The sequence below is a fragment of the Hemibagrus wyckioides genome, linkage group LG12, assembly GCF_019097595.1.
Source record: "Hemibagrus wyckioides isolate EC202008001 linkage group LG12, SWU_Hwy_1.0, whole genome shotgun sequence".
Taxonomy (NCBI): domain Eukaryota; kingdom Metazoa; phylum Chordata; class Actinopteri; order Siluriformes; family Bagridae; genus Hemibagrus; species Hemibagrus wyckioides.
The window spans coordinates 376,625-402,717 of NC_080721.1; the positions used below are offsets into that span (position 1 = coordinate 376,625).

At 41.3% G+C, this 26,093-nt stretch overlaps 1 protein-coding gene across 1 annotated transcript in view; it reads left to right on the forward strand.

Annotated features, from left to right (window-relative positions):
• The first annotated feature begins 7,218 nt into the window (after window positions 1–7,218).
• LOC131362534 (sodium/potassium-transporting ATPase subunit alpha-3) overlaps window positions 7,219–26,093 on the forward strand; it is a 107,995-nt gene continuing 89,120 nt past the window's right edge. Inside the window, exons 1-2 of the mRNA XM_058404576.1 lie at window positions 7,219–7,529; window positions 25,495–25,608. Coding sequence (XP_058260559.1) covers window positions 7,524–7,529; window positions 25,495–25,608 — 120 coding nt within the window. The 5' untranslated portion in view covers window positions 7,219–7,523. The remainder of the gene's footprint in view (window positions 7,530–25,494; window positions 25,609–26,093) is intronic.

Below are 26,093 nucleotides of genomic sequence, written 5' to 3' on the forward strand. Positions count from 1 at the left end.
GCCATTTCATCTGTCACCTTGTGACAGCAAAGAATTAGTGTCTATAATGACCTTAGAAACTACACTGACCGAAACTACTAGTTCCTCATGGGCCATTGATTACTGTTGTAGAAAGGACATTAATCAGTTACAGTTACATTATTTTCTGTTTTGTGTCACCCAAATGAGGATGGGTTCCCTTCTGAGCCTGGTTCCTCTCAAGGTTTTCCTCTCATATCATTCCTCATAGTTTAATAATTTAATGTAATAATTTATTATTATTATTTTATTATTATTATTATTATATTATTATTTAATTTTATTAATTTAATTTGAGGCAATGTTCATTGTAAAAGGCGCTATACAAAATAAATTGAATTGAATACTTGGTAATATATAATGAAGGTTTCTGAAACTGCTTTTCAAAAACTGCTTTTAGGGGCAGTGGTGGCTCAAGTGGTTAAGGCTCTGGGTTAGGGTTAGCATTTCTTTGAATGCTGTTTGCTATTTACTGAACAGCAGAATTTCTTGTCACACTGTCGGTTAATGTGATCCATCTGGTCAAGTCATGTTGATGTTTAGATACTTGCCCGAAAGCCTCCATAATATCTAGGTGGTGAATTGGGTGGGATGATAGATCCATGCATGGTTCCTCAGGTCCTTTGGCAGTTTTATTGCAGATCAAACAAATCACCTCCTTAAACATATCATCCACTCATTTTTCATTTGACTTAAAAAAAGAGCAGTCATATCATTGTCTTAGGGATTGTGGGCATGGCCTGGGGTGCACTACACATGTGAGGTCATAATGACAAACTTTTCTTACTGCCTGAAGGAAAAGCTTCATTAGGTCCAGAAGGACAGGGTCCTAGTGATGGAGGAACTGCAATATACCTGGGATATAATTATAATATTAATTAATTATAATATTAATATAATGTATATTTGGATATTTAATAATTATAAAACCCAAAATATACAGTATAATTACATTCCCATTAGTTATAAGAATTTCCTACTTTCCTCTTATCAGTTTGCCCTTCATCCATCTGTCTCATTTTCACAAATTTATTACTGTCTGCCTCATGATTAGGGAGCAAGGTTACTTAGCTCCTGTTACCATGGTGACCTCAGGGACATACACTGTCTCTCTCCCTGTGTGTGTGTGTGTGTGTGAGCAAGCAAGAGAGAGAGAGAGAGTTAATAATGGTTGAATGGAAGAGAGAATCATTTTGTTCTCTAAAAACAAAATTGTGTGTGTGTGTGTGTGTGTGTGTGTGTGTCTGTGTGTCTTTGTGTCTGTGTGTGTGTGTGAGTGAGCAATCATGAAAGAGAGAGAGAGAGAGATAGAGAGTGATGTTAATAATGATAAGTTGGTAGGATGAACCATTTTGTTCTCTAAAAATACTATTTTATGGAGTTATGAACAGAATAGATTAACACATGCACATAAAATCCTGTGACACTGCATCCAGGCCTGTGTTCCTTACACTGTTATATCACCAACATGTCTCTGAGATGTACAGGATCCATAGATTCCTGTTGTTTTTGCTAATATCATGAAACCAGGTAGTAATTTATTGTCTCCATTCAGTATCAGTTCCATCAATGTTCACAATCTTCTACAGCTGCAAAACACTTGCTCATTCTACATGATCTTCTGTAGCTTGTGTTAATTTAGTATTTATGGACCTTCCTATCCTCTCTTTATTCTCACCTTTAACAAAGGCTTAATAAGGTCTTTCATCAAGCAACAAATTGCTTTTACAGAATATTAGATACTAAAACAAGCAGTCAGCAGCAAGCAGAAAGAAATTGAAAACACCATAAGATTACAGTTTAACAATCAAGAAACTTTGCTACAACATCATTAGTATCTACACAATGTTGCCAGAAAGTTTTGGGACGTCTGCCTTTACCTGCACATGATTGTAATATGGAGTTGTCCCACTCTTTGCAGCTATAACAGCTTCAACTCTTCTGGGAAGGCTTTCCACAAGGTTTAGGAGTGTGTTTAAGGAAATTTTTGACCGTTCCTCTAGAAGCACATTTGTGAGGTCAGGAACTGATGTTGGACAAGAAGGTCTGGCTCACAGTCTCCACTCTAATTCATCCCAAAGGTGTTCTATGGGGTTGAGGTCAGGCCTGAGGAAGGCTCATCTTCCACCTCCCATCCTGACCACCTTCTACAGAGGGACCATCGAGAGCGTCCTGAGCAGCTGCATCACTGCCTGGTTTGGGAACTGCACCGTCTCGGATCGCAAGACCCTTCAGCGGATAGTGAGGACAGCTGAGTCTCTTTTCCCTCTATTATGGATATTTACTCCACATGCTGCATCCACAAAGCAAACAGCATTGTGGATGACCGCACACACCCCTCACACACTCTTACACACCCCTCACACACTCTTACACACCACACACACCCCTCACACACTCTTACACACCCCTCACACACTCTTACACACCCCACACACACTCTTACACACCCCACACACCCCTCACACACTCTTACACACCCCTCACACACTCTTACACACCCCACACACCCCTCACACACTCTTACACACCCCTCACACACTCTTACACACCCCACACACCCCTCACACACACTTACACACCCCTCACACACTCTTACACACCACACACACCCCTCACACACTCTTACACACCCCTCACACACTCTTACACACCCCACACACCCCTCACACACACTCTTACACACCCCACACACCCCTCACACACTCTTACACACCCCTCACACACTCTTACACACCCCACACACCCCTCACACACTCTTACACACCCCACACACACACTCTTTACCCTTCTGCCATCCGGAAAGAGGTACCGAAGCATTCGGACCCGCACAACCAGACTGTTGAACAGTTTCTTCCCTCAGGCAATCAGGTATCTCAACAGAGAACTGAACTGAGCTGGACACAGTCTCACACACACACACATTTGTCTTGTTTACATGTACACATCACTTTAATATTTGTATCTCTTTGCACTCACTGCCAACACTATTCTTTTGAAGAGTCGGCGTTATATGTCTTGTTTGTCTGCACTGTCTTGTCATCCTGTGCACTTATGTGTTATGTCTTATGTGCACTGTTTAGTTTCTAAAGAATGCATCTTGTAGTATAGTTTAGCTTTATCTCTATATTTAGCTCTATGTTTGTCTGCTTCACTTGTACTTTATTTTGTTCTGTGTAGCAAATTTGGTCTAGGAGGAACGTTGTTTCATTTCACTGTGTATTGCATCAGCTATATATGGTTGAAGTGACAATAAAGCTTCTTTGACTTGACTTGACTTAAATCTACACCGAGTCAGCAAAGTGTTGGTGTCAAAAGAGAATCTCTCATGTTCACTAATTACCCTAGGACTGTTAGACCCCAAGCTCACAGTAAAGTGGAGAGAAATCTCTCTTTTTTTGCAATCTTTCTGGAAGATTTGGAATCATATTCATTCAATTTAAAGAGTGGAATGCTGGTGCTGGGTTTAAATAATTAAGTAGCTAATATGCAGCAAACACTGTGGTCATATTAGCATCACTTATTTTTAAAGAAATATGTAGTTCATGTTAGAAATAACTTTGTGGCTAGTGCTTTCCTAGCTAGTTAGCATACATTCAAAGCAAAGTAGCTGTTCATATAAGAGCATACTCTCAGAGCAGTAGAGGCTAGTTTAGATGTCTCAGATTTCAGCCCTTGCCAGTTGTTTCTCAGCGTTCTGGAGACAATCTGCATCCATGATAAATTAATAAACAGTGGTTAAGGCTCTGGGTTGTTGATTGCAGGATCAGAGTTCCAGTCCCAGCACCACCAAGCTCCGCTGTTGGGTAATTGAGCAAGGGCCTTAACCCTCCCTACTCCAGGGGCACTGTATCATTGCTGACCCTGTGCTCTGACCCCAACTTCCTCAGCTTGGATAGGTAAAGAAAATAATTCCACTGTGCTGTAATGTATGGATGGCGATAATAAAGGCTTTGAGGCCTCAGTTCTTCTAAAAATTTCCAGTAGTAATTACCACAATGATGAATATACACGTCACATTAATTGTACACAGATGAAGTATTTTATTGCCTAAAACATTTGATTCTACTATGAAATAACAGAGAAATCTAATCAGAGTGAGAGTCTTAACTGAAGTGTGCTGAGATATCTGAGATAAGTTTGTAAAGTCTTTAGACAGTAAAAGAGGTTTGAGGAGCTGCTGTAAGTGGAAACCATTAAGGACTGCAACTGTTTTCAGAGGATTGAGGTACGCAATCTTCCTCATTGCATGGTATTTTATTGGTCTGGAGGTTAAACAGACGATTTATCTTCCTCCATTGTGCCAGACACAACACCACCATCACAGTGTCATCAGATCCATCAGATTCTATAATTATCCTTGAGTCAGTGAGGAGGAGGACGACAGGTCCAGCTTATGAACTGGGATAAGATTTAGATAATATTGATAAATATTTTACAAAAAAAAATCAGTGACTATGTTCTACATTTTTCTTCTTAAGAGAAGGGTTATAAAAGGTTTTTTGTTTTTTAGCTGAAAATTACAATTTTTATTTGGTTCACCAGAACAATCTGTGACTTCAATGAAAGGGTTAATAATTACTGATGGTGTTGTTCTTAAAGGACTCGATTAGTCGTCTACATAAAAATTCTGATCAACAGAAATCTTTTAAAATCATTAAAAAGTTAAGAGCACTTGATGATACACTACTGAAGGCGTGTCTGCTGCTCAAAGCTAAACACAATGCTTTCAAAAAGTCCATGAAAATGTTGAATTCAATGTAATTTAAAGCAGCATTAGCTTCAATTGGAATTTCATTATTAGAATTATTGAAATTATTCAGGAATTAAACAACAGAAATTATAACAGAGTTTACATAGTGCCATATTGTGACAAATGTGTGTTAAACTTCAGCACATAGCAAAATAGAAAAAGTTCACACACTGAGATCGACAGATTTGTGTTGTATACCTTCCTTTAAACCATCACTTTTTCTTTTAAACTCAAACTGAATCAGGGAATAGAAAATGTGGACTGAAGAAACACTTTAAGATCATTAAAAATGACAAACAAAAATCAGATATTAGAATGTGAAGATGGCAAACACTAAAAGAAACATCTACTCGTTTGGGTTTTTGCTGATAAATTCCTGAGGTCATAAAATCAAATAATAATAATAATAATAATAGTAATAATAATAATAATAATAATAATAATAATAATAAGCAGCAGTATATATCACCTGGAAAACATGTTTCCCTGTCATGTCTCCCACAATGTCTCCCACAGTTTCCCACAAAACTCCATAAACACACAGAGAGCTGGAAATATGACATGTGAAAAAAAAAAAAACAGAAAGTGGAAGCACTCAATGAGGTCGAAATCTAGAGAGAAATTACAGAAAAGTTAAATTAAGAGTGAATTAAATGAGATGATGATCAAATAGCAACCTGAAAATGAAAATGTAGATAAACATAAAATTTTTAAATTTATTTAGTTAGAATTTAAATTAAATGATTAGTTTTATTTGTCTATCTTAATGTGTTTGTATTAGATTGCTATTTTTTAATTTTTATATTATGTAATTATTATTATTTATTATTTAATTATTATTATTTGATTAATTATCAGTTTACTAAACAGGTCATATTTATATATTAATCATTGGCCTCAAATGACATTCCGTCATTTTTCTCTGCGTATTTATAATAAAAAGACGTTTCAGGAGGACATTTTGTGCTGCTTTTTATCTCCCAGTCCCTTCCTGTGAATCAGCCATCAGTGTTAATAAAAGAGACGTTATCTCTAGTCCCTCATGTCCATAGCTGTGTCTTAAAAAACCTCTCCATTAAAATGTGGAGAAAAAACAAAACCTTTGAACGATGTCCAGCTTAAACAAATGTTTGATCCAGTTCCATGAATGTGTGGACACACAGTTTAACACTCCACACAGTGTGTTATTTACACATGAACACTTGTTATGCTGGAATATAGTTAATAAGGGAGCAGAAAAAAATATGCTATAACAAATAACACGGATAATGTCGGAGTCTCGCCATCAGCTAAACTTATAGATTTTAAAGAGTGGAGCCCAGTTTTGAACAACAAGCTGACAAATGCGATTACATTCTGCTTCATCTTCCTCAAAACCAATGTGAATGACCACAGCATGGCTATGACTTTTTAACAGATAACAGAGTGTGTTACTTTGCACTTGAACACACTTGTTATGCTTGAATACATTGAACACATAACTGTTGGAAAGGTTGTTTTGTCATTTTTTACTTTAAAAAAATATATATACATATATATATATATATATATATATATATATATATATATATATATATATATATATATATATATATATGCATAGGCACAACTTTACGCATTACAGAGATAAGGTCTCTGCATTGCATTAATAATATATGCTGCAGTAATGTGCTTTGTAATATGCATCATCTATTAATTTAGCATTAAATATCCAAGAACATTATCCATCCATTGTCTATACCTGCTTTATTCCTAATTAGGGTCACGGGGATCTGCTGGAGCCTATCCCAGCACACATTGGGCGAAAGGCTGGGGTACACCCTGGACAGGTCACGAGAACATTATATTATATGGAAATAGGGATGTGGTCGAGGTGCTGGTTTGTGGACGGATGGTGGAGCTGAGAGCAGTGACTGGTAAGGATGACACACATTATCTTATGTGCCCCATGACCATCACACCTCAAACTGTTACAACAATGCACACATGTGAGAATATCCAGCATCCAGCATGACGATGCACAAAGCCTATGAGCTCCATGAAGACATGGTGTGGAGGTGAAGGTTCTAGTGGAAGAACTGGAGTGTCCTGTACTCTGACTCAACCCCACTGAACACCTTTGGGATGAACTGGAACACCAACTGAACCTCAGACCTCCTCAATATCAGAGTCTGATCTCACTCATGCTCTTGTAGATAAATGACCACTAACCCAACATCTGGCAGAAACCTTTCCAGAAGAGTGGAGTTTAGATAAATCGGAAATGAGATGTTCAGACAAGCACATATATGTATGGGGGCCAGGTGTACAAATACTTTTGATATTTAGTGGATTAGGTTCCTGTGTATTCACTCAACAGGACAATTTTCTTTTCTTTTGCAGAAACTGCTTTCTTGCGCAGAAGGTGAGGCGCCGCCTTTGGGGCGGGGGATCACAGAAGGAGCGCTTCGTCTCTTCATTTTCAGCAGCAGGACTCGTGCCTGTTTCAGCGCTCCTCTCGCGCACGGTGCCCTCCTGTCCTCTCACCTTATATAACATCACATAATCCAAACAATCCGATGTGTAGCGGCATTCTCTACCAGACCGTTTCTGTTATTATACCCGGGTTAAGGAATGGCTTGTCCTTTTAACTGATTTATTTTTCAGCATCCGCTTGTGTCCGAAGGGTTTTTTCTCCTTCAGGACGCCACATCCTGCTTCTCTGCATCTTTATTTCTGACTGAAAATAGACGCAACTTGATCACCGCCTGAAATGGGGGTAAGATTTTTTTAAATTATTATTATTTTCATTTTCTTTATCTAAACGCGCGTTTTTATTGCTTTTATTTCGTCACAATTTCGGGTTCCGTGTCATTTTAATGTCTTGTCTCTTCCACGCCCTTTTCTAACCTAATGGAAAAAGACAAGTGCGATCTCTCAAATAATCCATGGTTACCATAAAGAGTTTTAAAAACACAGTACAATACTGTTTATTGCGGTAACATGCAGTTTTGGATTAGAAAAGCAAAAATGTATATGCAGAGATTTCACGGTGCCTCCGCCTAAATGCGTCAAGTCTGTCTGAAATCTGATGGTTTGTGCTGCTGCGTCGCGATGCGGAAAAAGGGGAATAAACGGAAATCTTCAGTCTCTACAGCTTTTTAATCACTGATAAGCAACATCTGTAACATCAAATATAAAATCTTTTCCACTACATATGTGTGCACAGGAAAAATCAATCTATCTGTGAATGTACAGATGTATTTTTTGGTATAGAAGAATGACCAGATTTCATGGAGACTAGAGCCTGAAATAACATGATGTAATACTGAGCTATAAATGTCAAAGTCGATGAAATATGTATATGAGGTTTGCAAATTGAACCCCCTTTTTTCAAGAACTTTCCAAATTCATACATTTTGCGCACTGGATTTCGACACCAGAATAAACGGGCAAGAGGAGCTTCAAGATGGATGCTCCACAGTTGCTGCATGATTACTGATTCAGGGGGTTGTCTAGCTCATGCTGGCATTTCCTAGCCATAGAAATCCTTCAGTGACACCCAGGCCTTATCAAATATCCAATCCAATCGACTGGGATGGCCAAATGTAGCCTAGTGATTATCTAAATGTGTGTGTGTATCTAAAAATGTTGTCATTAATTAACCCTGATACTGCTGAAGGTCAAGTAGTAGATCCATTGCTTCTTTTTTTCTGTAGAATTGAAACAGAGAAGGTAGAAAAGGGAGGGGGAGGATGGTGATGACCTTCAGGCAGGTTCACCCTATGGGTATCAGAGGATGGAGAGCTGAGGCAGTGTGTTGATGGAGGAAGGAGATTCCGGCTTTGACGTAACAGGGAGGGAAGCCAATCATGATCCAATAAAATCATGGATAGATCCCTCTGACACCGAGCTCCATACAAAGGCATAGTCTAACATGTTAAATCATTAACACAGTATGGCAACCTTTGTTTGCCATACTTTGTTGGCAATACAGTAATAATACCAAATAACACCAAATAATATATATATATATGCACAGATCATGACCATCTGACAAGAATGAATGTTGATAAATAACATTATCTCATTATAGCACCCATTTGGTGGGATTTTAGGCATCAAGTAAACAGTCAGTTCTCAAAGTTGATGTGCTGAAAGCAAGAAAAATGGATAAGTGTAAGTTCATTCACATGTGGTGATGACTGAGGATACACATAACACCAGACATAAATACTGCTCATGCAGTCACAAAGCTGCCATTCACCTTGACAGTTCAACCGGAACTGATGAATTACAGTCAATATACTGCAATTATATGATTATGAACTCTGTGTTTTACTTTTGTTTTTTTTTCTGAACACAAAAAACATAAGTAATAATGATAAAGCATACCTGAGGATACACATAACACCAAACAGACATAAGTACTGCTCAGGGGCAGTGGTGGCTCAAGTGGTTAAGGCTCTGGGTCGTTGACGGGAAGATCAGGGGTTCAAGCCCCAGCACCGCCAAGTTGCCACTGTTGGGCCCTTGAGCAAGGCCCTTAACCCTCTCTGCTCCAGGGGCGCTGTATCATGGCTGACCCTGCGCTCTGACCCCAACCTCCAAGGATGGGATATGTGAAGAAAGAATTTCACTGTGCTGTAATGTATATGTGACAAATAAAGGCTGTTTTTCTTTTCATCCAGTCACAAAGCTGTTAAAAAAAATCATACAAATAAAAATAAAGTGAGTACACAAAAAAAGAAATACCGCGGATTACATACACATGGAGCATGATTCGGCCACGTGTAAGGCACCTGAAACTCATTTACTCATTTATTTCCGATTAGTCTAATCTGAAATAAAGATGTTTTAAACACATTCCTAAAGTGATATTTAGTTTTAAAGTAAAATTAAAATATATCTATCCACAATACGTAACAATATATAGCAATATGACTGGAGAGAGATTTCTTTACCTGCCATTCACCTCATGTAGACCAAGATGGCGGCGCGGCAGTAGCACGCAGCAGCCACTCCAGAACCAAAATGGTGCTTTATTTTTGTTTTAGCCCGAATTTCAAGGTGCATGGACCCCAAAGACTGGTGTTCATGTATACGACCGCCAGACGATATTACATCTCAGAAATCATGCAGTCATGATTGCTGTGAAGACCAGGCCTTCAGTCCTCGGTGTCGCCTGATGCCGGTGGCAGGGAGAGAGGATGTCGCAAGCGGTGTTTGAGGAAGAGGAAGCGCGGAAAACGGGCGGGTGTCCATGCTAGGCTAACAACAAACCCTAGCCAGCCGGCACTCCCCTCCATCATCTTGTCCAACGTCTGCTCACTGGACAATAAATTGGACTACATTCGACTCCAGCAAACTACACGGCGTGAGTTCAGAGACTGCTGCGTCTTTGTTTTTACGGAGATGTGGCTCAGCGACAGAGTTCCGATTGCCACCATTCAGCTAGCCGAGCTAACCGTGTTTCCTGCGACAGGAATGCAGCTCTGTGCGGTAAGACTTGCGGTGGCAGTGTGTGTGTTTACATCAACACGGAATGGTGTAAGGACTCTGTGCTTGTGTCTAACTACTGCTCATCGGTAGTGGAGTTTGTGACTGTTAGATGCAGACCTTTTTATTTGCCCTGGGAATTCACTATCACTATATTTCATTATCGGAGTGTACATTCCACCCAGCGCTAATGCTAATGAGGCTCTGTGTGAGCTCTATGGCGCTATTAGCGAGCTGCAGAATGCTCACTCTGACCGACTGTTTATCATCACCGGAGATTTCAATCATGCAAATCTCAGAACTGTGCTCCCTAAATTCCATCAGTATGTGGACTTTGCTACGAGAGGGACGAACACGCTGGATATTGTTTACACAAACATTCCCAGAGCGTATTGTGCGGAACCCCGCCCCCACCTCGGCTACTCAGACCACATCTCTGTTATGTTGATTCCAGCATACAGACCACTCGTCAGACCGCTCTAAACCGGTCCTGAAACAGGTTAAAACCTGGCCAGCAGGAGCCATCTCAGCTCTTCAGGACTGTTTTGAGTGCACTGACTGGGACATGTTTAGGGAGGCTGCAACCAACGGCAACTCTATTGACTTGGAGGAGTACAAGGCATCAGTGACCCGGCTACATCGGTAAGTGCATCGATGACGTGACTGTCTCCAAGACCATCACAACACGCTCCAACCAGAAGCCGTGGATGACTGAAAAAGTGCGTGTTCTCCTGAAGTTGAGAGACTCCGCCTTAAGAGCAGGGGACAGGGCGGCCTTAAAAACAGCAAGGGCCAAACTGTCCCGAGCGATCAGAGAGGCGAAGCACACGCACGCCCAGAGAATCCACGACACATGTGGCAGGGCATCCAGGTGATCACCAACTACAGGACAAAATCACCTGCCTGTGACAGTGACACCTCCCTTCCAGATGCACTGAATGACTTCTACACTCGGTTTGAGGCACAGAACAACAACCTAACCTAACCTCCTCCTAACGACCAGGTGCTCTGTCTCACCACGGCTGATGTGAAGAGAACTCTATGCAGAGTTAACCCACGGAAGTCTGCTGGACCAGACAACATTCCTGGCAGAGTGCTCAGGGAGTGTGCAGAGCAGCTGCATCTTTAACATCTCGCTGAGCAGCTCCTTCATCCCAACATGCCTCAAGACAACGACCATCGTCCCTGTGCCAAAGAAGTCTATGGTTTCCTGTCTCAATGACTATTGTACCATCGCACGCACACCAAACGTGATGAAATGCTTCGAGAGGCTCGTCATGAGGCACATCAAAACACAGCTACCACCCTCACTGGACCCCTTGCAGTTTGTGTATCGTCCAAACGTTCCACAGACGATGCCATCACCACAACCCTCCATCTTGCCCTCACACACCTGGACTGTAAGGACACATACAGTGAGGGAAAAAATTATTTGATCCCCTGCTGATTTTGTATGTTTGCCCACTGAAAAAGAAATGATCAGGCTGTAATTTTAATGGTAGGTTTATATGAACAGTGAGAGACAGAATAACCACAAAAAATCCAGAAAAACGCATTTCAGAAAAGCTATACATTGATTTGCATTTTAATGAATGAAATAAGTATTTGATCCCCTATCAGTCAGAAAGATTTCTGGCTCCCAGGTGTCTTTTATACTGGTAACAAGCTGAGATTACAGTAGGATGGTTGACTGAGGATGGTGCCTCTTAATCTCAGCTCATTTACTATATGAAAGACACCTGTCCACAGAAGGAAGCAATCAATCAGATTCCAAACTCTCCATCATGGTCAAGACCAAAGAGCTGTCCATGGATGTCAGAGACAAGACTGTAGACCTACACAAGGCTGGAATGAGCTACAAGACCATCGCCAAGCAGCTTGGTGAGAAGGTGACAACAGTTGGTGCGATTATTCCCAAATGGAAGAAACACAAAAGGACTGTCAATCTTCCTCGGTCTGGGGCTCCATGCAAGATCTCACCTCATGGAGTTGAATGATCATGATAACGGCGAGGAATCAGCCCAGAATTACACTGGAGGATTTTGTCAATGATCTCAAGGCAGCTGACCATAGTTACCAAGAAAACAATTGGTAACACACTACATCGTGAAAGACTGAAATCCAGTAGCACCCGCAAGGTCCCCCTGCTAAAGAAAGCACATGTACAGGACCATCTGAAGTTTGCCAGTGAACATCTGAATGATTCAGAGGAGAACTGGGTGAAAGTGTTGTGGTCAAATGAGACCAAAATCCAGCTCTTTGGCATCAACTCAACCTGCCGTGTTTGGAGGAGGAGGAATGCTGCCTATGACTCCAAGAAGACCATCCCCACCATCAAACATGGAGGTGGAAACATTATGCTTTGGGGGTGTTTTTCTGCTAAGGGGACAGGACAACCGCACCGCATCAAAGGGACGATGGACGGAGCCATGTACCGTCAAATCTTGAGTGAGAACCTCCTTCCCTCAGCCAGGGCATTGAAAATGGGTCGTGGATGGATATTCTAGCCTGACAATGACCCAAAACACACGGCCAAGGCAACAAAGGAGTGGTTCAAAAAGAAGCACATTAAGGTCCTGTAGTGGCCTAGCCAGTCTCCAGACCTTAATCCCATAGAAAATCTGTGGAGGGAGCTGAAGGGTCAGCCACAAAACCTTAATGACTTGGAGAGGATCTGCAAAGAGGAGTGGGCCCAAATTCCTTGAGATGTGAGATGTGTGCAAACCTGGTGGCCAACTACAAGAAATGTCTGACGTCTGTGATTGCCAACAAGGGTTTGCCACCAAGTACTAAGTCATGTTTTGCAAAGGGATCAAATACTTATTTCACTCAATAAAATGCAAATCAATGTAGAACTTTTTTGAAATGTGTTTTTCTGGATTTTTTTGTTGTTATTCTGTCTCTCACTGTTCAGATAAACCTACCATTAAAATTACAGACTGATCATTTCTTTGTCAGTGGGGAAACGTACAAAATCAGCAGGGGTCCTAATTCCTTGGTGTTCATCTGGCAGAGAACTTCACCTGGTCACTCAACACCAACTCCATCACCAAGAAAGCCCAGTAGCGCCTCTACTTCCTGAGGAGGCTGAGGAAAGCCCATCTCTCTCTCCCCATCCTGACTGTGTTCTACAGAGGGACCATTGAGAGCATCCTGAGCAGCTGCATCACTGCCTGGTTTGGGAATTGCACCGTCTCGGATCGCAAGACCCTTCAGCGGATAGTGAGGACAGCTGAGAAGATCATTGGAGTCTCTCTCCCCTCTATCAAGGACATTTACACTACATGCTGCATCCGCAAAACTAACAGCATTGTGGATGATCCCACACACCCCTCACACACACTCCTGCCATCTGGAAAGAGGTACCGGAGCATTCGGGCCTCACAACCAGACTGAACAGTTGAACAGTTTCTTTCCTCAAGCCATCAGGCCCCTCAACACCCGGGACTGAACTGTACAAAACTCTCTCTCTCTCACACACACACACACACACACTCAGGACTGAACTATACAAAACTCTCTCTCTCACACACACACACACACACACATACACACATACTCAGGACTGAACTGTACATAACTGTACATAACTGTACATAACTCTCTGTCTGTCACACACATACACACACCCACACTCTCTCTCTCACCTGTGTGGACACACACTCACACACACATAACTTATATTGTTCGATACTTATTGCACTACCTCAACCCCTGTGTTTTTCATCTGCTACTATATTTATATTTATGTTTATTTCTATTTTCACTCCCTCACCTGCTGCTATATTGTATTTTTGCACAATACATGTTGTCAGGTCCCAAAGTTCATCATCATCTCATTTTATTTCATTTTATTTACATTTCATTGCACGTTTGTTTTCTTTTTTTTCGGTGCTAAGTGTCCTGTGTTTTTGTGTTGTCTTTTTTTTGTATTTATTATTTTTGCACTGTCTTGTTGTTGCTCTGTTTGCACCTAGCTGCACACTTTACACTTTATGTGGCTTGGATGAACTTTCAGTCCTAGCTTTGTGTTCTTGTGTTTGATCTTCATGTTGTATGTTTATGTAGCACCAGGTCCTGGAGAAACGGTGTTTCATTTCACTATGTACTGTGTCAGCTATAGGTGGTTGAAATGACAATAAAGCTTCTTCAATCTTGAATCTTGAATCTTGAACCTCGACAGTTCAACCGGAACTGACGAATGAATGGCTAATGCAACTTAATTTTCACCAGCATTGCCTGTGGGTGTCGCAGTAAAAAACTGTTCAATTAAAGAACTGACAAGAAAAAGTGCTGCGCATATCACTCCTTCTTAATCACAATAAAGTGCTTTTTACACCTTATCCTGGCAATCCCTATCTACATTCACACCAAGATAGACATAATACACTGAACCAAACACTTTAATGTTTTAAACTAAGACCTGAAAGAGACCATTTACCAAGAGTCTGTTGTCTGTTGTGAAACAAAGACTGCTGATTCATAGTAGAAATAAGGCGATTCATTGGTTTCAACAATCTGCCAATCCTTGATCTACGACCTGACAACTCAGTACCATCAGCAGCAAGATTAGGATTGGAGACATGGACATGTGCCTGATCGGGACTTTCCTGAAGAACTGGATGGTCCGAAAGAGTATTCCCAGAGACCACATTCAGTGATGGCGCATCAGCAAACTCTGCTGAATCATGAGCACCACTTGACTCATCAGCCTGGAGACCATCATTGGCCACAGAGCTAGCGGCTACAGGACCTTCACCATTGGGCACCAGACTGTCAGAAGCCATAGAACAGTCATCAGAAACACCATCGTCCACAGAAAGCACACCCTCATCATCATTAGTCCCCACCATGTCACACAAAGGAAGGAAATTCACACAGAGAAGTAGATTTCTATGTACTACCTTGAGCTGACCAGATACAGGGTAATTTATGCTGTAAATGCAGATTTTGGGATCATGATCAACCACAGTATACATGACACTTTCCCACTTGTCTGAAAGTTTGCGCTTGCCACGCTCACTCCTGTTGGCTAACAGAACCGTCACCAACGTCAATATTCACACCCTTATGTCTGTGATTGTACATTTGTGCTTGGTGAGACTGTTCTTTAGAAGCGTTAGCCTCAGCAACAGCAAGAGCATCCCTCAAGTCCTTTCTTAGAGACGCCACGTACTTGGGAAGAGAGTCCATCAGATCATCCCCCAATACACTCTTAAAAATTACGTCAACTGGCAGTCTTGGCATACGGCCAAACATTAGATAGAAGGGAGGAAACCTTGTAGTTTCATGAACAGTACAATTGTACAAAAACCTCAATGTGTGAAGCATCTGGGGCCAATCGTTCTTTGGTCGTGGCTCAAGGGCTCTGATCATATTTCCCAACATCCGATTAAATCTCTCAGCGGTGCCATTCCCCATGGGATGATATGGGGTTGTTCATGACTTCTTAATCCCAGCGAACTCAAGCAAGTGTCTGATGAGGACACTACAAAAATTTGCACCTTGATCGGAATTAATGCGCTCCGGGAAACCATAATAACAGAAATAGTTGTCCTAAAGCTTCTTTGCCACCGATCTAGCAGACTGATCTGTACACCGAAAAGCATGTGCAAGCTTAGTAAAATGATCAGTGATCACCAAAACATCAACTGATCTATTCTGGGAGTCCTCCGCTGTCCAGAAATCAATGCAGACCAAATCAAGCACAGCAGAAGTCTTAATACTCTCCAATAAAGCCCAACCTTCCAGCTCTGGTGTCTTCGCAAGCACACAATGACCACATACTTTCACATATTCACGAACATCTTGTTCAATCCCTATCCAGTAAAAACGCTGACGAATCAGGTGGAAAGTACGATACTGGCCCTGGTGTCCAGCCTCATCATGACAACCTCTCAATACTTTGGTTTTGAGAGATGAAGGCACTACAAGGTTTGTGACGTGTTAAAGGATCTTTTGAAACACGGTACAGGATACCATCAGTCATAGTTAACCTGTCCCACTGCTTCAAACGTTTTAGTACAGCACTGGGTTCACCCACATGCCACAAGTCTTGAGGGCTTGCGTTTTCGGTCAACATAATAAATCCCCTTCTGCAAATATTCATCAATAAGTTGTCTGTCTCTCAAGTCTTGGCGAGAGTATGAAGGATGAGCATCGAACCCAACATCGGTGACCTGTTGGACAAACCCAGCCAAAGTGTGGGTGGTCCACACTCTCGTTCCTTCATCCCAAGAAAAATGGTTAGAAAAGACAGCAGCTACTTCAGCACTTGAAAAACTCCCACACACATCCGTCCGAGTCACCCCTCTGCCAATAACAAGCACCTGCTGAAGCCTCCTCTCTGTCGAGCACTTGCTGACTGGCATTAGACAAGACCAGAAAACATCTTGGACTGCAGCACAGGTCCTTGACTCTGCTACCAACTTGTCATAAGGTTCCCTAACTATGCGATAGCTAACGCGATTACCAACAAAAGGCTGCCTACTCAAAGTGTCAGCTATCATGTTCTTTGGCCCAGGAGCATATTTGATATCAAACGCAAAGGCAGCAAGTTTAGCCACCCACCTCTGTTCACAGGCATCTAGCCTAGGTTTGGTCAAAATGTGTGTCAAGGGATTATTATCCGTCCAAGCTGTGAACCAATGCCCTTTTAGCCAATGCCTAAATTTATCACATACAGCCCACTTAAGTGTGAGGAACTCAAGGCGGTGTGCTGGATATCTGGCCTGCGCTCTGGAAAGTGACTTGCTCGCAAATGTGACTGGCCGAGTGTGACTCTGTTGTGACAGAGTGAATGTGACTCTGTGAATGTGACTCTGTTTTCTCCTGGACTGTTGCGAGAGCACAGTGCCTAACCCCTCAGATGAAGCATCAGTAGCAAGAATAAAGGGTCTTAAAAAGTCAGGGTGTGCAAGAACAACATTAGATAGGAAGGCTTCCTTTAAAGCAGACAAAGCCGCCTCACAAGCTGGAGACCAATCATCAGGAGTAAGCTTACTGAACTTAGGAGCCCCACTGCGACCCCCACCTCTACCTTTCTTTACTCCACTAGTTAAAGTGTAAAGCGGTCTTACAAGGAATGAACAATTTTCAATGAACCGTTGGTACCACATGAGAAGACCAAGGAAAGACTGGATTTTCTTAACCGATGGGGTAACCCCATCAGGGCACATCAAATCCACAGAAGTAATTTTAGCAATTGCTTCAACTTTTCCGGGGTCCATAGACACACCCTCATCCGAAATCAAGTGACCTAGAAACTTCACAGAGCGTCTTAGGAAGTGGCATTTCTTTGGTGACAATTTTAAATTGTGCTTTTTCAACATATCAAAAACCATTTTAAGTCTCTGCAGTGCAACATCCTCATCAGGTGCAAAGACCATAAATTACAGCGACAGAAAATTCTGATCACCAAATATCCTAGTCATCATCTCCATGAAACTCGCAGGTGATTTACAAAGGCCTTGTGGGAGCCTATTATATTCATGCAACCCCAATGGTGTTGTGAATGCCGTATACTTTTTGTCGTCTTCATGTAGTGGGATATTATAAAATCAATAGTACTGAACAATGAACTGCCCCCTAGTGCTGCAAGACAGTCTTCTTGATGAGGTAGAGGGTTCGCATCTTTCACAGTACACGCTTTAAGCCAGCAGAAGTCTGTGCAAATCCGCAAATCGCCATTCTTTTTCCAACACAGCACCAAAGCAATGCATATTTGCTGACCGACTTACGAATAATACCCCTCTCCTCCATCTCATTCAAAGCAACACAAAACTTCTGGTACTGTGAAGGGGGAACTCACCTGTAAGGTAAGCGTCTTTCGTCAAACAGATGTATTCTATGTACAAAGTCCTTGACCTCGCCACAATCGAGAGAACGTCTAGAAAAAAATGGACTCATATTCGAGGACTAGATCACAGAGCTTCGTTTTCCAGAATCCAGAAACTTCACATGAATCTAGGTCAATGGACTCCAAACCACACTTTCTGAGCCTGCTGAATACTTGACTGAAGCGGAAGCTCAGACTCAGTCTCGCACACATCCTCCAACGCAATGCAGAGGTAGACATCAGCCACTTTAGCGTTTTGCCTAAGCATTACTGGCCTGTTGCTAGAATTGATCAACTTAAGAGGTATCCAACCATCACCCCAAAGCGGAGTAACGATACGACCCACCAGAACTTTCCTAGTGGCAGAGTGGAATCTAGATGGTTCTACCAGAACAGTACTGCCCGGTTGGCCACAGGATTTTACAGGAAGCTTACCCCAAACTAGATGTTCCTGGCCAGGTGAAAGTGTTATTGCATGATTAAGTTTCACTGTACCAACAACATCAGGAACCGTCCCACCCCTCCATCGATGTTTGCCAGCCAGCATCAACAAGAACTCATCACACTCTCGATTAGGCTCACTGGGCATAGAAATCAGTTCCCAATATCTGTCTGAATCTTTCAGTCTGTTGACAAGATGCTTAATGACGTTTGCGCCCAAGATTAGGTCATCTCCTTGGCGAGGAACAACAAGGCATGGGACAATAACATTACAGCCATAAAATTCTAATTTAAGTACAAGCATGCTTTTTGGGAACACCCGTTTGCCACCACATCCAATTAGAACAACATCAGTGTCCTCCTCCTGAACAGCATCCAAAACATCATGTTCTCTTAGCTAGCTGAAAGCTGAATCACTTAAGGTACAGGCCATAGAACCAGTGTCCAACATTGCTTTGACATGAAATGAATTATTGATAAGAACAGGTGTATAAAAAAGTGTATCAGAGCATGCACTGCGTTGTGTGTTTTGAAAAACGACTTTTGGAGAATCAGGATAGGCATTCTTTAGGGACAGAAACAAAGCTTCAAAATCAGTATCTACATTGAGGGAATTTCCAGAATCACCCACATTCCCCCTCTCTGAATGCAGGCGACTCAGTTTCCCTGATCACCATGCAAACCTGAAGTAAGACACACAGTAGGAACTGTCTTAGTACAGTCACGTTTGGAATGACCGGGACCATGACATTTAAAACACAAATGATCAGATCTGCAATGGTCAATAGTAGTATGCATAGTGTTACTGCAAATACTACATCTCTTTTTTCCTGCGCCAGCATATCAGCCATCCGGTTCAAACCGGACTGATCTTTTGCATCGTGTTTAGATTCATCAGGTCTACTGGTTCCCTGCTTAAAACACGGTAGTACAGACTCAGGACCAACATCAGCATTTTCGCAACTGTGAGTAGATATCTGTGAATTCTGACTAACTGTATATGCATTAGTACTCGCTCTCAATTTGCGCTCACGCTGAAAACTGTCTAGAAGCTCCTGGACATCCTTTGCCATCCAGTTTTCTAATGGCCGCACCTTAAAAACACGTGCCAGTATCTGGACAATTCCTCACAAACATCATCGCAACCTCAGAATTCAAATTGTCCGTTCTCCTTCCCTGAGCTTGGAGACATTCATCAACGATATCTGCTGCCTTATTTAGACGAAGCCAGTAATCAAAAGGGTCCTCACCATATCTAGGTAATGTATTATAAAAATCAGCAAGTGGCATACTAGATTAGGACACCTCATTGAAGTGTTGCATAAGTATGCCATAAATTATTTCAGGGTGATTTCTACAATCTGGTTCAGGGTTACTGCGCAAAGCTACTTTCACAATGTCTTTCGCCTTACCCATGAGGTGACTGATTATTTCATCTGCTTGTTCAGTGATATTGATATTTCTCTTATGCAGATAAAGTTGCATCATATCAACCCATTCCTGAACATCCCATTTGCCTGAACCATCCCCCCTAAATACAGGTGGTACTTTCTCATCCGATTTCAAAATGACATTCAACTGCAATAAATAGTAGTACATTGAGAACCTGCATTACTGTTCTCAGTAGTAGGCCTGGCAAACCCACCTTCTGACAAAAGTCTGGCAGTAACTGAATCACCAATCTTCCGACCCAATTGTTTAACTAAAGCACAAAGTTCACTGGTGTCAGGGTCACTAGATGTTCCCACTACACATGGCTTAGGAGTAGAGGTGTTAGGGAAGGTCTTGTTACTGGCATGCGCCACATATTTGTCCCCTGCTGCATGGATATGGGATCCAAATTTAACATCACATAGTCCTACCTTAGTATCAGAGAATTGCATAAAAAATTTTCCCCATCCAGACCCAAGCAAGGAACTATCTGCACCACCCTCAGCCATTTTAGACAATCTTGACACAAAATTACACTAAGACAAAATGTGAAAGTTATATTACATCAGAAACAACACTTTCAATTCTTATAACTTATCTGCCATCCATTGGTCATTTTGTGATGATTTAAGGTCTATCAAAAAGAAAAAAAGTCTTTAACTGTAGTATACGGCAACCACAGTCCAATCATCCAGGTGAATCCCGCAATGTCTCTGCTGCTCTCTGCCTTCGTCACTTCGTTGATGATCGGTTCCACGTGGACCAAGAATGGGAATCACGGCACCATTGTAACCCCTCTCTGGCTCTCAGGTCAGATACTTCAGAAAAAGACAACACTTAGGCCATTTGTAGAGTTCATCCACATGTGGTGATGACTGAGGATACACATAACACCAAACAGACATAAGTACTGCTCATCCAGTCACAAAGCTGTTAAAAAAAATCATACAAATAAAAATAAACAGTGAGTACACAAAAAAAGAAATACCGCGGATTACATACACATGGAGCATGATTCGGCCACGTGTAAGGCACCTGAAACTCATTTATTTTATTTACTCATTTATTAGTCTAATCTGAAATAAAGATGTTCTAAACACATTCCTAAATTGATATTTAATTTTAAAATAAAATTAAAATATATCTATCAGCAATACATAAGAATATATAACAATATGACCGGAGAGAGATTTCTTTACCTGCCATTCACCTCGACAGTTCAAACAGATCTGACGAGTGAATGGCTGATGCAACTTAATTTTCACCAACATTGCCTGTGGGTGTCGTTAATTCCCCTCTTCTCAGGTGTATCGAATAAAAATGTGCATTGAAAATATAAACAATATATGATAAACAATATATAATAAAACTATTGAACATCTAGAAAAGTATTTTGGCATGATTCATCATGAGTTTCTTCTTTTCCCCTGTTACATATGCAGGGGTAAGTATCTACCAAAAGTGGTCAATGGAAGGATACTGGTAAACTGGAAACGAGTCATTTTCACCCAAGGCTTGCACACAGGGAGCAAAGGCTAGTCTGTCTGGTCCAATCTCAAAGAAGAGCTACTGCAGCGTAATTAGCCACACTGCAGAACTGGTCCAGGAACTCTTTAAAGAACATGACATAAAATTCCAGATCACAGTCTGATCCAGTCTTTATGGGATGGACTGGACAAGGAAGTCCGATCCATGGATGATCCACCTCACAACTAACATTTTGGTGCAGATTCCCCAACACACCTTCAGAGGCTTGTGGACGAATCAGAGCAGTTTTGGCCTCGGCTTATATTAGCCATCTGACTTTAATGTTATGGTTGATTGGTGCATATTTTGGTATATATTGGTGCTGTAGCACAGGTTTGATCCTGATTGGAAATTGATAAATGATTGTGTGTATGCATGTTGCCCTGAAATGGACTCCTAGTGTTCTCCTAGGATAGACTCCAGTTCCACTGTGACCTTAAACTGGATAAAATGGTTACTGAAAATGAGCATATAGTGAATTATATTTCATATAACCTGAATTACTGTGTTTCTGGATATCTTACAGTATATTTACATATGACCTTGAAAACATATTTGGATCACCTCACTGACCCAGGGGTCCTTGTATCATGGCTGACCCTTGCACTCTGGCCCTAGCTTCAAACTTTTATGAAGTCTCAGTCTGCTTCCCATTTTATTTTTTCCTTTCTGACCAATAACTTTCTCTCGATTTGTGGATTACTTACTTCCGTGCCTAAGTTGGGTTTGTAGTATCAAAAGTATCAAAAGTAGTATCAAAGTTGGGGTTGTACTCAGAGGTCAGTGATTGGGGTATCAGGGTATCAGCTGATTTGTAGGTTTTATTGTCAGGTGAAAGTTTCTTTATTATAAAATGATTTGTATTAAAAAAGCTATAGGGATTGGATATATGGTGGCATGATATCATGATGCAGTGTCATGAGGCCATTTTGATTAGTCACTCAGTCGGTCAGATAGGATGATCGGTTGGTTTTATGGAAGTCCTTCCTCCTGACCAAAATGTACTTTGAGTGAGAAAATGTCCACAATTAGATTAGATTTGATTAGATTTGAAGAAAATGAAAAATATATGCCCATTCTCATCAGAATGTGAACTCAGTATTCTGAAGTGTTTTCTTTGAAATTTTAGTTAATTAATTTTCAACAGAAAAAAGGAAATTATCTTTTTAATAAAAAAAAATCTAATTTCCATTAGAATCACTTTCATATGTATGCTTTAACTATTTACACTTGGGACATTAGATACAGAAATCTAACATGATATCACTTCTTTGCCATTTCGAGGCACTGACCAGTTGCACAAACACAGTGGTCAGGTGCTTAAATGTAAACTAAGTCAGGTGTAAGCACTATAAGAGGAATCAGGTAAATTTACCTCTTTTCAACAAAAATGAAGGCAGCATTGCAGTAAGAGGGAGAGGAAGAGGAAGAGACATGGACAAAGAAGAGGACCACATTTATCAGATGTGATTTGTGCAACCTTAACTGTGACCGTGTTGTATCCCATGAGTTAGCATTGAGAGAAGACCTAAAGTTCAGATCAACCTCAGCAGACGTCTACATCTCTACAGTCCACAATATAATGCATGATGGTAACATCAGCACCTAATGGTAATATCAGCACCTGGTGGTAACATCAGCTCATGGTGGTCCATCAGCTTATAGTGGTAACATCAGCTCCTGGTTTTAACATCACCACATGGTGGTCCATCAGCACTTGGTGGTAACATCACAATGAGCACTGCAGAATGTGGAGTTCCACCAGCTGACATATTAGACTACACAACATCGCTACAGCAGAAGATCAGGTGGATGCAGAGCCGATGAGATCTTTCCAACATATCTTGCTCAGGTTCAAAACTGATTTCAGTCCAGTTTCTCCCAACAAATTCTCTTCCTTAACCCCAGTGAGGTGTTTCTTTCAGCATGATGGTAGAAGGTTCATGACAGGAAATGGAGGAGGTGACCTAACTGTGGAATGGATGGACTAACCATTCAATAAGATTCCTCCCTCGAGAGATAATGTGATGCCTGAGATGTGGATGAAGCACTATGCACAGATCTGTCCAGATGTCCAGCAAGAGATGATGCTTAGGGAATTATTTATTAATGTTTTTAACTGTTTATTTTGTGTGTACTTAATTGTATTTAAAATTTTCCAGTGGTCAATTTTACAATATGGAGAGAAATAAATATTTATGTAGTGCTTTTTGTTGTAAATTAACCGAAGACCAGTAGAAGAGCGATCACGGAGACTTGGAAGTATGTTGCAGGAATCTTTTATTGAAGATTAGAACACACTCAGAAGTGCTGTGGTCATCAAGATCTCCACAGACAGACAAGAAACCTCTGGTATTTATACAGACTTTGGTGGCTGTCCTTCAGGTTGTGTTAAAGCAGCCCCCCCATTTCCCACACCACCTATTAGAGACTATGTTTACCTACTAAGATTTGCGACCCATTTGGTTGCGAGAAAGAATGTTTATGACCTTTCCCGAACAGGTTAGTGATCCTTCCTCTGCGAGAACACTAGAAAATTTGTTTCCCACATTTTCTTCAAAATATGTTCATGTACTTTAACGTTATCTCTGATTACATCAATACTGGAGTGTTTAAGTGTGTAAGACTGAGCGCAGCAGTGTGTATGAATCAGACAGTGTGTTCCATGTGTGTAACAGGTGGTGTGTAAAAACACACATTGTTTGCAGGGCTGAACTCGACTTAGCTTGTCCTGACCGTTTATGACGAACAGGTTAGTTCAGTTTGTTTAAAACCTGCTTAACGATCATGAGTAAGAAATAAAGATCCTCCCAGTGTGAGAGCTCTAAATGTCTCTGTGAATCGGGAACACTCAGACACACTGCTGTGTTTCCTCCATCCGACATTTCAGATCAGGATTAGAACAGAACTCTTTTACATACTGAGAGAGAATGAATCAGCAGAACCTGAGTGTGTGTGTGTGTGTGTGTGTGTGTGTGTATACATGTGTGTACATGTGTGTGTGTGTGTATACATGTATGTGTGTGTGTGTGTGTGTATACATGTGTGTGTGTGTACATGTGTGTGTGTGTGTGTGTGTATACATGTATGTGTGTGTGTGTGTGTGTATACATGTGTGTGTGTGTGTGTATACATGTGTGTGTGTGTATACATGTGTGTGTGTGTGTGTGTACATGTGTGTGTGTGTGTGTGTGTGTATACATGTGTGTGTGTGTGTGTGTGTGTACATGTGTGTGTGTGTGTGTGTGTGTGTATACATGTGTGTGTGTGTGTGTATACATGTGTGTGTGTGTGTATACATGTGTGTGTGTGTGTGTGTGTGTGTACATGTGTGTGTGTGTGTGTGTGTGTGTACATGTGTGTGTGTGTGTGTGTATACATGTGTGTGTGTGTGTGTATACATGTGTGTGTGTGTACATGTGTGTGTGTGTGTGTGTGTATACATGTGTGTGTGTGTGTGTATACATGTGTGTGTGTGTACATGTGTGTGTGTGTGTGTGTGTGTATACATGTATGTGCGTGTGTGTGTGTGTGTTGGACAGAAATGTAAGCAGTTTCTCAGACAGTTCAGTTGGATCAGTGTTTAAATAAATTCAGTTCATGCAAATAAGCACATGCCACATCAGTGAAGCCACCCTGTTCTACCAGTTTTTCCGCCCTTAGTAACATTAGCATTAAAAAAAAACACCACACACACACATTGATACACACACACACACATTCGCAGACACACACAGACTCACACACATACACACATATACACACCCATACACACACACACACACACACACACACAGGAGACATGAAATATATATATATATATATATATATATAGATAGATAAAGTGATTAATTATGTAATGTTTTAGTGCAGTAAGAGTTTAGGGCATAACGTCGGGAATCTTCACCACAGAAGGAGCAGAAGATGGTGGTTACCTTCTACACACTAGATTGTTTGTTATCTCACCAGCTCTAGACTCATTGTATTTTTTTTTTACTTTTTCTCCCAGTATGGACGGTCAGACAGCTACCGCGTGGCGACCACGCAGGACAACGATGAGAAGGAGTCTCCAAAGAAGAAGGGAGGGAAAGATCTAGATGACCTGAAGAAGGAGGTGCCACTGGTAAGACAAAACACACCTGCTGAACTAGGACAAACCCAAACCCAATGGTATATTAAATCTCAGGTAATAAACCTTGGGCAAAATAAATTCTCTGGTCAGAAGTATGTGCACCCCAGATCATGTCATCCATGTGTGGTTCTTTCTTAAGATGTTGCTACTAAGATGGAAGCACACAGTGGTATAGAACGTTTCTTAATCCTGTAGCATTACAGTTTCTCTTCACTGGAGTCCAAGCCCTGTTCCAGCAAAAAGCCCCTGAGCTGCATGAAGACATGGTGTGGAGGTAAAGGTTGGAGTAAAGATCTGGAGTGTCCTGCACAGAGCCCTGACTCTGACTCAACTCCACTGACCACCTTTAGGATGAACTGGAACATCGACCGGACCCCAGATCTCCTCACTCTTACATCTCACTAATGCTCAATCCAACATCTATTGGAGAACCTTCACAGAAGAGTGGAGCTCATGATGACACCAGAGGAGAATAA